The 14451-nt window shown below is 33.5% G+C and overlaps 1 protein-coding gene and 1 pseudogene across 1 annotated transcript; one reads left to right on the top strand and one right to left on the bottom strand.

Moving 5' to 3' along the window:
* The first annotated feature begins 2834 nt into the window (after positions 1 to 2834).
* Positions 2835 to 10664, top strand: Nvd (cholesterol 7-desaturase nvd). Its single transcript, XM_072906406.1, has 5 exons — positions 2835 to 4267; positions 6428 to 6606; positions 7486 to 7652; positions 8075 to 8253; positions 9098 to 10664. Exons 1-5 carry the CDS (start codon positions 4178 to 4180, stop codon positions 9818 to 9820), a joined length of 1338 nt encoding a protein of 445 aa, XP_072762507.1. The 5' UTR covers positions 2835 to 4177; the 3' UTR covers positions 9821 to 10664.
* Positions 10665 to 11015: 351 nt separating this feature from the next.
* LOC140673104 (cytochrome P450 6a2-like) lies at positions 11016 to 13983 on the bottom strand (annotated as a pseudogene).
* Positions 13984 to 14451: the final 468 nt, after the last annotated feature.

The raw sequence follows: 14451 nt of genomic DNA on the forward strand, positions 1-14451 counted from the left end.
CACATACACGGATAACGCAATAACAACTCAGATAACACAAGCTATTCAAAAAAAAATTCATTTTTATGTCACCAATTTTGAGTCCTTTTTTGAAATACATATCTGGGAAAGTATGATTTACTTAACAGAATTATTGTAAACATTTCGAAAATTTTACAGTTTTTTATGGTTAACATTTAACATTATATAATAACACGTAATTATTTCTTTTGTTGCTTTTTTAATTTTATTAATTTATATATTATAAATTCATAAATTATTATAAGAAAGATGTATATAGATATTTTTATATTTCTAATATAATATAATTAACAGCGTATTATTATTTAATTACTAATAGGTTTCTGTGTATATGTATAAGATGAGAAAAATATAATTTTTGTATTATAGTGCTACATACAGGGTGTCCGGTAATTACCGCCTCATCTCTCTAGGGCAGATAGAGCAGGTCAAACTGAACATAAAAGTCCGCAATAATTATTAAAATATTAATTAAAAACGCTGAGCATATGCTAAGTATACTATATACGGCGTGCGCTCATACGTTGAGCGTTTTTAATTAATATTTAAATAATTATTGCGCAAATGGCAAAATGGTAGAGGACTTTTATGTTCAGTTTGACCTGCTCTATCTGGCCTAGAGAGGTGGGGGCGGTAATTACCGGACACCCTGTATATAAATAATGATTAATTTTTTCAACTTAAATGTTTAAGGCGATCAACTTGACAGCTGGAAAATTTTGTGGAATTTTTCCATATATAAAACCTCTTAAGGACAAAGATTGAAAGCCTCTGAAAGATTCTTCGAGAAATGTCATTGGGATGAAAATTATTATCCTACAAGAAGGTAAACGTATTTCAAAGTATAAAATAAATTAAAAGACGACCTCTTGCTCCATGTTCCCTGGCGTGAGAAATGGCAGTTAAGCATTTTCGAGCGTCACTCATTGTTAAAATATTTTGATTGTGACCACGCAGCATGTCACGTGTTAGCTGTCTTGCAGCTTTCGATTCCGCCTGATACGAGTTCTGCGAGAGCGAGCGAGTGCGGACGAACCAAAGCGATCTCATTACCGTCGTCTCACCGAATAATATTACGCTGCGGCGGCGCAAAGCGTAAGCGTTAGAATTTTTCGGCCACAGGAGAAAGAGGGGAAAAAAAAAGAGGAAAAAAAAAAAGAAACAAGCATCTTGATAAAAGGGAAAACGCGTCATTTGGTGAATTTACGAGGCGATTTTATCGGCACCACCGATCTCTCGCCGTGGAGTTTCTCTCGTCTCGGTACGCGTTTGAATAATTAATCCCTTCTCTCTACGTATATTCACATCAGGGATGCAGCGCGTTACCACCTCGAGATTACGAGCGACCGGTATGCTTAACATAGTCGGTGACGGACAGTGGACCCGACGTTTTTTAAATTGCAAAAGCGGGTCGCACCGACCGGCTATCCTAAATCTTTTGATTTTACATTACTTAGCAGACTCTCACACGTTCGCTTTTTCTATCTCTTAATTTTACTTATGTCTCTCAAACTATGCAGGATGTGATACGACAAAAAATTACTTTTATCAATTTCAAGTGATAATGGAAGCTAATTCTTTATTTAGAAATATAGGTTTTATACACGTATTGCTGATTTTTTCGCACATTAATGTATAAATTCTTGAACAGATTCTTAAGTGCCAATTGATTCTGTTATATTCTTTTTTTTTTTTTTTTTTTATTTTTTAAGAAAAAATTAACAGTGAAAATATTTAATTTTATTTGAAAATAAAAGTATAAAACGCAAAAAGAAGAATATATCTTATATATCTCGTATGAATAAATTATTTGCTCTTGTTACTTATTTTAAATGATTGCATTCGTTTATTTATAAATGTTATCCCCGTATCTAAGATAAAGCAAATAAATAAGAAGCTCAAACAAAAATATCTTATTAATATAGAGATTATAGATAGATTTCTAAATGTCTCAATTAAAATTTATCGCTATTTTTTGTATCTGTTAGAATATTGTTTGTCACGTATAGAATTTATGCATAGTAACAACAATATTCTAGTAACACCTCTAGAAAATTTAGATCTCATTGCCAAATATTAATCATAAATATAATTGTTCTTAACAATAGGCACCACAAAAATTATTTTTGTTTAAATTACACTAATAGTACAGATATAAATTTTGCCTCTGTCATTTAAATTGATTAAGTATTTACTAACACTCAAAAAATGATGTTGCAACTTGAACAAAAAATTTTCTAGATGTAAATGCAATTAACTGAAATAGATAAATGATTAGCAAATACTGTGATACTGCATCATATATTTTGTACTTGATCAATTTAAATGACAGAATTTATATCTGTACTATTAGTGTAATTTAGACTGAAAATTTTATTTGTACAATTATATTTGTGATTAATATTTGGCAATGGGATCTAAATTTTCTATTGCTAAAATATTAATAAGTAAATAAGAAAGAGGCAATAGGAGCGAGGAGATGTGAATCAAATTATAAGTTTTTTATATAGGTAATGTGTCACAGGTATATTAACATTAAGTACATTAGTAACATTCTATAAAAAGACGGAAATTATAATAAAAAAAAAAAAAAAATATTGCTGTTATAAATTCTATATTTTTGGGTAAACCATTCATCTGTTTCAGTGGATTTTTTACACTTAGAAAATTTTTGTCGAAGCTGCAAGATTTTCTTCGACTGTATCATTAATAATTTCGTCATACATATATTTCCTTAATTATCGATTTTTTTTTCGCTCTTCATTTTTTTTTTTGCAGATTTTGTTGATTTTTTTCTATTTTCGGCTGGATACCTATGTTGGCTACACTTTTTCACATTTTTTTACTCATATTTCGCTTCGATAAATAAGGTCGATATTCTTATAATATGATACGTGTAAGATAATGTTCGAAAAACGAAACCGAAGTTTACTATTTCGCTAACTAAGGATTTCGATTAAAAAACACAAAGGGGGAACCGGAAGGAGGAGGAATGGAGAGATGTCCGCGACCTCGTCATCGTCAATGGCGAGAACCGACACACCGAGGAGAAAAAAAAATTAAATATCTTTGGCAAGAGGAAAATGAGAAAAAGAGGAAATATTCATCCATGTTAGAGGGACGCAAAACCAGAAACGTCGGAATACAAATGTGACTCCCCGTGATTCTGTTCACTAGAATCGATATGCTAAGCGAATGGACGGACGTCGGCGAGCTTGAAGCATTGATCGATATACAATCTCGATAAAAGGAGACACCGGTTGGCCGAAGAGGACGATGAAGAAGCGCGGCGGAGGCGAAAGGGGAGGGAAAGAAGAAGAAGACGAAGGGGACTCGCTGCAGTTTTAGATCCGATGATAGGTGGCATCGATATATAAGCTGCTCGTTGACTCGTCGCATCCTCCGCCCGTGGCCGGGCATACATAATCGGATAACCGTTTACGTGACACACGACGACGAAGCCGAGCTCCAGCACCGGGAGTCAATCGCGACGCTTCGGGGAAGAAACACGTAATTCGGCAGACACGACGGAACGGCCGGCGTAGTATAAAATCGCCAGTCAACTTTTTCCAGCGTTTCAATTGTTTCCGAAACTCGTTACATAAAAGTGATTCCATTTTGTTTTTGTTTTTTTTTTTTTTTTTTTTTCTTTTTTTTTTCTTTTACTCCCAGGCTTTTCTTTCCTCGCGTACCCTTTGGATCCATCGCATTCTCCAAATCTACATCGCCGACTCTCCCTGTGGATCCCGTACGTACATGACGTCACATCACACGCTGACAGCGTCTCTGTCACGCACATGTGCGCACTTACATATTTAACTAACTATCTTTCTTTCCCTCCTTCTCTCTCAGTTTCTTATCTTTCAGTCTTGTCCTTGCTCACAGTTCTAGCCCTTTTTTGTCCTGCTGCCAACCAACACGCACGTTGCTCCTGGTCAACAGCTTTCGCCTCCTCTTTCTCTCTTCCACACCCGTCTACTCTTTCTCCTTTTGTTTCTAACCCCCGTCTTCCCATCGTTTCTCGCCATCGTTTTGTTTCGCTCCCGTTTATTTTCCCTGCACACACGAGCGCAGTCAAGAATTGCAAAGTGTACCTGTCGGGATAAGGGAGTCGAGAGAACGACATTGTCCGAGCGTAACATTAGAAGAAGAGACGATGTTGGAATGGTTTATCGGGATTGGTACCATCTTGTGGCTACTGCTCCTCATCTACTTTGCGTATTTCTTCAAATTCAACTGGGTTAACGTGAGTAATAATCTTTTCAAACTGCTGCACGTGCGTGCATTTCCTTCAATGTTAAAAGAAACAGTTTTTAAATTACAACAACAGTGTTGGTCAAATTGATTAGAACTGACAAATTAATATTTGAAGGTCTAATAGTAAATCTAATAAATAAAGAGAAAAGTTTAATTAGCAAATACAGTGTGTTAGCATATCAAATTTAACATGTAAAGCAAAAAAAAAAAAATGTCAATGCAAGCATCACTGTGTTCAGGTTTCTTCTTTTTATTATTAGACCTATATCATTTGAGCCTTGTCTAAATTAATCTTTATTACTTTAAATATTCTTTTCAATTAATATTTGAAATAATCATCTTATACAGGGTAGGCCAAATAACCTATGACAGGCTATTTTCTCCGAAACTATTGGAGATAGAGACTTGAATTTTTTTTACGTTAAATGGAACATGAGGACTGATTATGTGGCGTGTAGAAAAGTTTTTTGGGAGGATTTTTAGGGGGACAAAAAAATGGTACCCCTTATTTTTTAAATGGAACACCCTATATATTTCTGCATATTCTTGTAGCTTATCTCGAGAGCTTTTCGAAACACTACAATCAAATGTTTTTTCATTAAACACTTTTCGAGTTATAAGACTTCAAAGTTGCAGTATTTTGACTTAAAATACAAGGTATCTCGTAAAATATTCATTTTTCGATTATCTTACCCTAATACTTTTATGCACAGAATAATGAGACGAATCAATTGGAATAATTAAAACACATAATTATGTTAAAGTAAAAATGTGTAAAACTTACCAGTCATAAATTTAGATTTTTTCTTAACGATAACTATGTGTTTTTTTTTACGCCAATTGATTCGTCTCATTATTCTGTGCATAAAAGTATTAGGGTAAGATAATCGAGAAATGAATATTTTACCAGATATCTTGTATTTTATGTCAAAATATACGTAATCAGCCCCCGTGTGCCATTGATGTAAAAAAAATCAAGTCTCTATCTCCAAATAGTTTCGGAGAAAATTGCCCGTCACAGGTTATTTGGCCCACCCTGTATACATCAATTTTTAGAAAGATTTTTTTTTAATGATTAAAATCAGACAGCACCGAGTTGTGCAAAAGATAACTAAAAGGTAACATATTTTTTTTCAAAATGTCTTTTAGTGAGACCATATCGGTAGAAAGAGAGCTAAAATAGGACATATGTCCTACTGAAAGTTGTTTTGATGTTGACAACTAAAAGGTGTCTAATATTAGATTTTCTAGAAATTTTTGACATTTTATCTTTCAATTAAAATATTTCTTTTCCTAACCTTTTATCAAAATTTAAGTATTTCTTTTCCTGACAGCTTGAGTGTTTCTTTTTAGTATCTTTTTTCGTTATCTTTTCAAGCTTTTTCACTTTTTATCTTCTTATCATGTTATCAAATATTTAGAAAGGTTTATTAAGTCATATTTATATTTATTTCAAATACATATATATATATATTACATATATGTATTTAAGTTACAAGAAATTTCGACTTTGTGTTTCAAATTGACAATAAAAAATAGACTACTTCCAATTTACCCGGCCAGTGGCAAATAATCTACTTCATGTTTTGTATCTCTTGTCGGGATTGTATCAGAAATTAAATTGATAAAAAAGACATACTTTAAATTTTATATTTAGTAGTATCTGTTCTTTGTAGGCTTTATATGTATATATTTTATGAAAACAAATTAGTTAGTTATCTGAGCGGGCAAACAAGGGAACACGTATATATCCAAAACTGTTAATTTTACTATGTGCATAATTATTCGTAAATTTGTATATTTATGACAGAAACGTGAAAAGTAAAAAGTTTTACGTACGATTTCACGCGATCCTGTTCTAGTCACGTAAATATAGAACTTTCACGTGAACTGTTTCCCCATATATATATAAATTAATATTGTAAATGTTTGAGGAAAATAAATTTTTTTTTGCTCTGTCACAAAATAGACCTAAAATAGACATCTATCTTCTCTTCATCTTTTAGTTTTTTGTGCTGGGTAAAAAGTGAAGGGAGGAAGAGCGTTTTAAAGTTAATTAAATTCTTTTTTCTCGAGTAAATTTAAGAAACTTTTTTTTTTTTAAATTGATGCGACGTTTTTAACAACAGCTTAATTTTTATTATTGAAGGATTTGAGGGATGAAAGAACGCAGACCGGCGGTGTTTATGGGAGAGCCAAAAATCGGAAATTGGGTAAACTGCCACCGGTATTCCCGAACGGATGGTTCGCTTTGCTCGAGAGTTCGCAAATAAAGAAGGGCCAAGTGAAGCACGTGTCCGCCCTTGGCGAGAATTTCGCAGTCTTCAGGTATGTCAAAAGTACGAAAAATCTTTTTCGACAAACATGTCGAAATTTAACCTTCGCTATCCTTTAATTTTTCCTCCTTTTTTATTTTTTCAATGTTATAAATATGTATGCCAATTTTGATTATTTTGACGCGCATTACGCTCTTTCTATTATTTATGAATTTAAATTAGAACAGATTAAGTGCACATATAAGTAGTGATGCCCATTTTACACATTTTCTATATAATAAAAAGGATCGGACAAATTTTTTATATATAGATTTAATTGATTTATATATATATATTACATAATTACAAAAACTTAATTAAAATATGTTACCACACTTTCAATGATTTCTGAAACTGCACAATGTACGTAATTATTATTTTAGACTTACTAATTTATTTACATTAATATCCCTTAATTTGCTAATTTACTTAGTAACACACATATCGAATATATTTTCTTAAAAAAAAAAAAAACACATGTATAATATAAAACAAAAAATATGATATATATATATATATATATATATATATATATATATATATATAGAGAGAGAGAGAGAGAGAGAGAGTTATGTTTAATGCGTAGTGTGTTAAAAAATAAAATCGTAGAATTTTTTATTTTGATGACAGATAAATATTTTCTTCATATATATATAAGTTATATTTCAAGAAGAAAATATTTATCTATCATCAAAATAAAAAAATTCTGCGATTTTATTTTTAGCACATTACACATTAAACATAATTCTCACGATATATGAATATTGTTTAAATTTGCTTTTTATATTTAATATTTCTCCATGATTTCTGAGAAGGATTACGCGATCTCTATACTTGAGAAATTAAAATAATTTGTATATTTATTTACATAACATTTTTGAATTTCTTAAAGAACCGAAAAAGGCGTCGTAAACATTTTAGACGCGTATTGCCCGCATTTAGGAGCAAATATGGCCGAAGGTGGACGTGTTAAAGGGGATTGCTTGGAATGTCCCTTTCATAGCTGGACGTTTCGCGGGGAGGACGGTCGTTGTGATAACATACCTTATTCCGAAAAAGGTAATTAGGATTACTATGCTGATAAAGAGTGGATATTTTTTCTCTCTGAAATTACATCGAGATGTCTGTTTATACGTTTTGAAAGTCTATCCCCGATACAAATATTTGTACTCGTTTAGATGCCCTTTACGATGCGATTTTGTATTCGACATAATTAAAAATTTTCTCTGTTATTGTACTATTAATATTTGGGCAAAATATATTTTTTTCTTAATTTTAAATTTAAATGGTTAATATATATACATATATAATTGCAATGCATACAGTACATCACATGCCTTTATGGTGGTATACATTTACCTGACCATTGAATTCAGATGTAAAGATTGTTTATCGATGCGTTTTAATCTCTTTTATATATTTTCTATTCATATAATGTTTAATCGTTTGCCGCATTTTTTTTTTCCTCTTACATCGCACAGTGCCGGTAATCGCGCGTGCAAAAGTTTGGAAATGTCACGAAGTGAACAACATCATCTTCGTCTGGTATCATGCTGAATCCGCTGAACCAGATTGGCAACCACAACCGAACGCGTACATCTCCAATGGGAAATGGCGCTACCAAGGACGCAATGAGTTCATTATCAACTGTCACATACAGGTTTGTCGCGCTTTCGATTTTCTAACGCGATATAAAACCGCTCCGTCGTCATATACGGCGGAAGATCTTAGAATAAAAGAAAAGAATCCCCATGACGTAACGAAGCAAATATAGATGAAGGATCAACAATGTTAAATATAATTTTTTGACAATGTGTGATAATGTCGTGGAAATTTCGATGTATAACGGTAAACATGCGATAAAATAATAGGTTTAATTTAACAGGCCTATTAAGGCTCCTGAGTAGTCACCGCGGCCATATTGAAATCGTGACGTCACAAGCGAGAAATGATACCCTGATTTATTTTGCGACCGACATGTAAATAAAAACATATTTCAACGAAATAATACTACCAATCTCTTCAGCACACCTGTAACAATAAACGGCTGGAAATCCTTTCTCCTGACAATAATTGTAAATTGAGTCCGAAATGAACTGTTGAAATGCGATTTGGCAGCTGTCAAAAGGAGAGGAAAATGTTACTTTACACAGTTTATCCCTTACACAGTTTGGCAGCTGTCCATTTTCACAAGTTTCATAAATACGTTGCACATGACAACACTAGCAAAAAGCAAATAATTACGACGTATGGCGCAACATAAATTAGGCTGTCATTTCTCGCATTTCTGACATATTTGCCAAAAGAGAGAAAGAGACAGAACTATATGTCGCCACCGTCGACATCGAAGTTTCGCGGCGAGTCTGAGAGAGTCTGTCTTGAGAATACTTACAGATAGATTCGACAGATTTAGCATTGAAGAGTTAGTTTTAATTTATTCTTCTCTTCTATTTCTACCTTCTTCGAAAAATTCATTTCAAATTGACAATAAAGGTATATTTTAGGAGATAGCTGAGAACGGGGCGGACATTGCGCATCTCACCGCAGTGCACGGTCCAATTATGTTCCTTTCCGACAACGCCTCTTCGATAGCCCGGCATTCCTGGACTACCAATATATCGTGGCGACCACATTGTTCATACAATAAGACGGATGATGCGAGTGAGAAAATAAGCACGATAACGAAGGAAACGGAAGTGCGGGTTAAATTAAACGGCGAATTGACCGATTATTCGATCGTCAATAGCGACAAAAAGATTCATTATCATTTTCCAGTGACTAAGAACGAAGAAATCGATCGAAAAGAAAAACATAAAGCCGGCTTGCAATTGCGCCACACTTTGACTCTACTGGAACACTTCTCCTTCCTTGTCCTAGACGTGCACGTCGAACAGATTGGCCCTGGTTATGTCGAGCTACTGCTCAACACGACATTCGGGTCCATGTGCATCGTTCAAACGGTCACGCCGATCGAGCCGATGCTGCAACGAGTGACCCATCAGATCTTTTCGCCGCCACTACTGGCGCCCTACGCCAATCTGGTCTTCCTGGGCGAGTGCGTGATGTTTGAGCGCGATGTGACGATCTGGAATCATAAGAAGTATGAGAAACAGCCGATCTTGGTAAGCGAGGACCGTGCCATCCGGGAATATCGACGCTGGTACTCGCAGTTTTACTCCGCTAACAGTCCTACCTACCAGACAGCCGTTGAAAACCTACAGTGGTAACCAGGCGCAGATTCTTGCAATCGATATTTCGCACTAGCAGAATTTCAAACTCTTCGATGTAACATCGAAAGAAAAATTTTCATCTATGATCCTATCCGAAAATTGTTCATATATACAGTCGGAAACCTCTTATCCTACGACATTTTCGGTCCGGAATCTTCCCCTTAAACCTCTGATCTTACGACAAAAATTTGAGAGTGGAGATATAATATAAGCCTATTTTAGACGATTTATAATCTAATTCGAAGAATTCAAGAAAGAGTTATATTTATAATTATATCTATAATTTTATGTGTAATAGAGAGAGAGAGAGAGAGAGAGAGAGAGAGAGAGAGAGAAAAAACACTCGAAAAATCACAAGAGTACACACGTAAATTTATAAGAATATAAAATTATAAACAGAATTTTACTGCAAATGTATATTTCGTCCAAAATGGTATTTATAAGTAAATTGAGAATTTTTTTCGTATTTTCTTTCCATTCTTTTCTTCTCTGTTGCATTAAATATTATTTTGGTAATGATATTAATTTTCAACGTACAAATTGTCAATTTTCTTTATATCAATATATAATGTTTTAATATCCCAGAGATATACATATTTACTTGGACACTGATTTACTCACTGATTTACTCACTGATGGCATGTTTGACGTATTGAAGCACGTACTTATCTGACAAATGTTAAAAAAAGAGTGAGAACCTTAATTTAGGAAAAAGAATTTTATGGTTGTGCTTTATTCGGTTGTTGACTATGATACAATTTTACATATAAGTAAGTATATTCGATTAAAACTTTATGTAGAGACATATATTTTTTAGCAAGTTAACAAACACACGTGTATCGAGAGAATTATATCTAATGTGTAAAAAATGTGTTAAAAAATAAAATCATGAAATTTTTTATATTGATCACAGATAAATATTTCTTTTTTAAAATGTAACATATACACACACACACACACACACACACATATATATATATATATATATATATATATATATATATATATATAGCATATTTTTAAATTTATATCATACATATACGTATATGTTTTTTTAAGAAAATGTATTCAATATATGTGTGTTACTATAAGTAAATTAACAAATTAGGAGATATCAACACAAATAAATTAGTAAGTCTAAAATAACATTAATTTTTTAAACTATTGATATATTTTTTATTGCTTCATATACAATAATTACCAATTAAATATTTAATGCGTATTTCTGACATATGTACAAACAATTATGACAAGCAATAAGGATTATGAATAAAATCATAAACACAAACTTTTCTTCATCCAATTCTAACACTATTATTATTTTCTCGTTTATGTAAATATAATAATTCGACGCCTGCGTATTCGCACGTCGCACAGCGTAATGTTTACATTTGCATTTTTTTCCGTAGTCGCAATCTCTGTTGTCATTTACGTCGTGACACTCGAGTGAGTAGGCAGACCAAGGCTGACATTCATAGTCTATTCTTACATTTGTGATCGTCTTAAGACGACCTAACATGACACTTAAATGTAAGAATGAATATTGGTTTAAGAGTTTTTCACTGTTTAATTGTATTTATTGAAATATAATTAAATACAATAAGTATTAAACGATTAAAAACGTAATTATTTCTTTAAAAACTCTTATTACATATTCTATAAGAACTATTGTATTATTTCTTTTGAATATTTAAAGTCCGAGCACTAAATTAATACAATTGACAACTCTCTTAAAAGTATCAATAAATGTATAATTGGTAGCAAAATATTCATTATGCAAAAGTTCCATAATTTTGTATCTCGATATCTTTTATCCAGCGTTATTAATAATTGCATATTTATAGCATTAACTTAAGCGTTACGATTAATTAATTAATGCTTATTTCGGTTATTTTTCAAAATAAATGCAAAGTTATAATTGAACAGGTTGATTCAAATTAGCCTGTCCAATTATGATTTGGCATTTATTTTGGACAATAATACGATTAGAAATTATATATGGAATTATATTGTAACGTATATAATTCATAACATAAAAAAATAAAATTTTAAAAAGGTAAAATTCTCTTCTACCCTTTCTTTTAATTTTTATGTACAAATATAGCAATTTTAAAAATAAATGACTAAGAAAATGTGTACACTTAAAGCTGTCGAAAGAAGACCCACAGACCACCTTTCGGTGTTGGCAAGATTGTGTTGGGCTCCATTTTCAAAGGTAGTTGTGTTCTTGGAGAAAGTTCCAGGCTATATTTTCTCAAGATTGCAGCGAAACCCGCCTTCATTTGCAACAGAGCCATTCTCATCCCGACACAGGCTCGTGGACCCTCACTGAAGGGAAGGAAGGTGAATTTCTCGATGCTGTGCTTCCTGTCTGGACTGAATCTTTCAGGATCGAACACTTCAGGATCATTCCAATACCGAGAATCAAGGTGGAGGCCGTCGACGGATATCAAGATCTCCGTTCCAGGTTGAACGCGACAGACAAGCCCATCGGATCCTCTTAGCTCAAATTTCCCCATACATTTCTTTTGCAAGAGTACTCCAGGCATAAGCCTCTGCGACTCATTCAAAACTTGATCCATGTACGTCATCTCCTTCAAGCCTTCGTAAGTTATCACACCATCGTACTTGTCGAGTACAGTCATCACTTCCTTGCGTAATTTCTCCTGCACTTTTGGATGACTGGCTAATTGAAAACCAACGAAGCTCATAACGGTGCTGGAAGTACCGTAGCCGTCGACGAAGTATTAATGCATGAGATGCTAGCGTCTCAAGCTCAAATTTATCGCCTTCAATCCGCTCCAATTCTGCCATTAAATGAAGAAAGTCATTTCTAGGTATTTTCTCTTTTCGCCGCTGTTCCATAACATCGGCGACCAACGTTCTAAAGAAACGATCCACATCTTTCGGAATAAAGCTGGTTTTCAATATTTTATTCAATGACGGGACGAGAACCACGAATATAAACATGATTGAGCTGCGTAGGGAAGGCTCTAAAATCTGCTTGCCGATTTTTCGGAAGGACACATCTGCTTTCTCGTCGTCGAAGCAGAATCCGTCCACGCCGAAGCCAGCGGCCGCCACAACCTGCGTGGTATACCTGGAGCACAAGTCCTTCAACTCTAGTTCCACTTTTCCGACTTTGCTCAACTTATTATCGAGATAATTGTCGAGCATCACGCACACCGATTTCACGCTTTCGAGCAGGATTTTTAATCTCATACTGGAAAATGCATAAGTCAGACGCTTCCTGCCAGTTATCCATTTGTCACCATAAGTGACGAAAGGATGATTCGCCATCAGAGGATCCAACTCAGGATCGATCTGTTGAATGTTCTGATGAAAGCTCGTGAAATTAGTCTGCAGCACTGTTTTTACCAGCTCCGGCTCGAGGACTATCAACGACGGCGTCATGAAGTTGTAGACTCCAACCATACTGCGACCTTGATTATTTTCGTAGATTTTGCGAATACAATCGAATAAAGTTGTTTTCATACAAAGTACCGATAACATATGACCAACTGCCGGCAGGGCTCCATCTGCGCAATAAACTCCACGATTTTGCCAGTACTTGTTTTTTCGTGACAGGTAGAAATAGAAGACTGTTAACGCTGCGAGGATCAAGGATACCAGCACGACGGCCATTTCGCTTCTTGGATGAAAATGATTGATATGTACGGAGCGATGTAGCCTCCAGTACGAACCAACTGCGACTAAATTCCAGAAGGAGCGAATCATCGACGTACACATCGATGTACATATATACGTTGATAGCAAGAATTAGCTAACAAATATATGGAGTGGGATAAATACGTACATACAGATACGTAATCATGAAAAGGCATTCTATCAATTCCCAACAATTACTGAATTAATTTTACAACACATGATGTAAATATTTTTTTACCACTATACAGTATAGAATAAATAAATAAATTATAACTATATTGTTATAGAAAAGAAATTTACATATGTAGACATTTTTTGAAGTAAGTAACTTATGTTAATAAAAAATATCAATTTAAGAGACTGCGTTATTACATTGCGTTACGTAATTCGCTCATACGTGCAGATTATTTGCAGAATCACTGCGTATAATAATACGCGTTTATATTCGTTATGCGATATTCACTTTTATCATTTTATTATTTATATTTTATTGCAATAAATATCTTATCACTCATACCTTTGTGATAAATAATATATGTATATTTCAATTATTATTATAAAAGATTTTTTTCGCCCATTATTAATAGAAAGTTTATTTACTGCAGAAATATCTTACACGTAATTTACTTATATATATATATATATATATATATGTGTGTGTGTGTGTGTGTGTGTGTGTGTGTGTGTGTGTGTGTGTGTGCGCGCGCACGCGCGCGCGCGCGTGTAATAGAAAAAAGATATGTATTCCATGTGCAATTCCATATATCTTTAAAAATGTGATAATACATTAATGTTTTAATACTTTTCAAATTTAATAAAAATTCTAAAACTAATTGTAATATTTTTGCACTGTTTTGCACAGTATAATGGGAGGTATAGTTTTAAACCTACTCACCAATGTCTTCACGAATATGCTCATTGAGATCAACATTTAAAAAATTAAAGTTTATATATATATA

The sequence above is a fragment of the Anoplolepis gracilipes genome, chromosome 14, assembly GCF_047496725.1.
Source record: "Anoplolepis gracilipes chromosome 14, ASM4749672v1, whole genome shotgun sequence".
NCBI classification, from domain to species: Eukaryota; Metazoa; Arthropoda; class Insecta; order Hymenoptera; family Formicidae; genus Anoplolepis; species Anoplolepis gracilipes.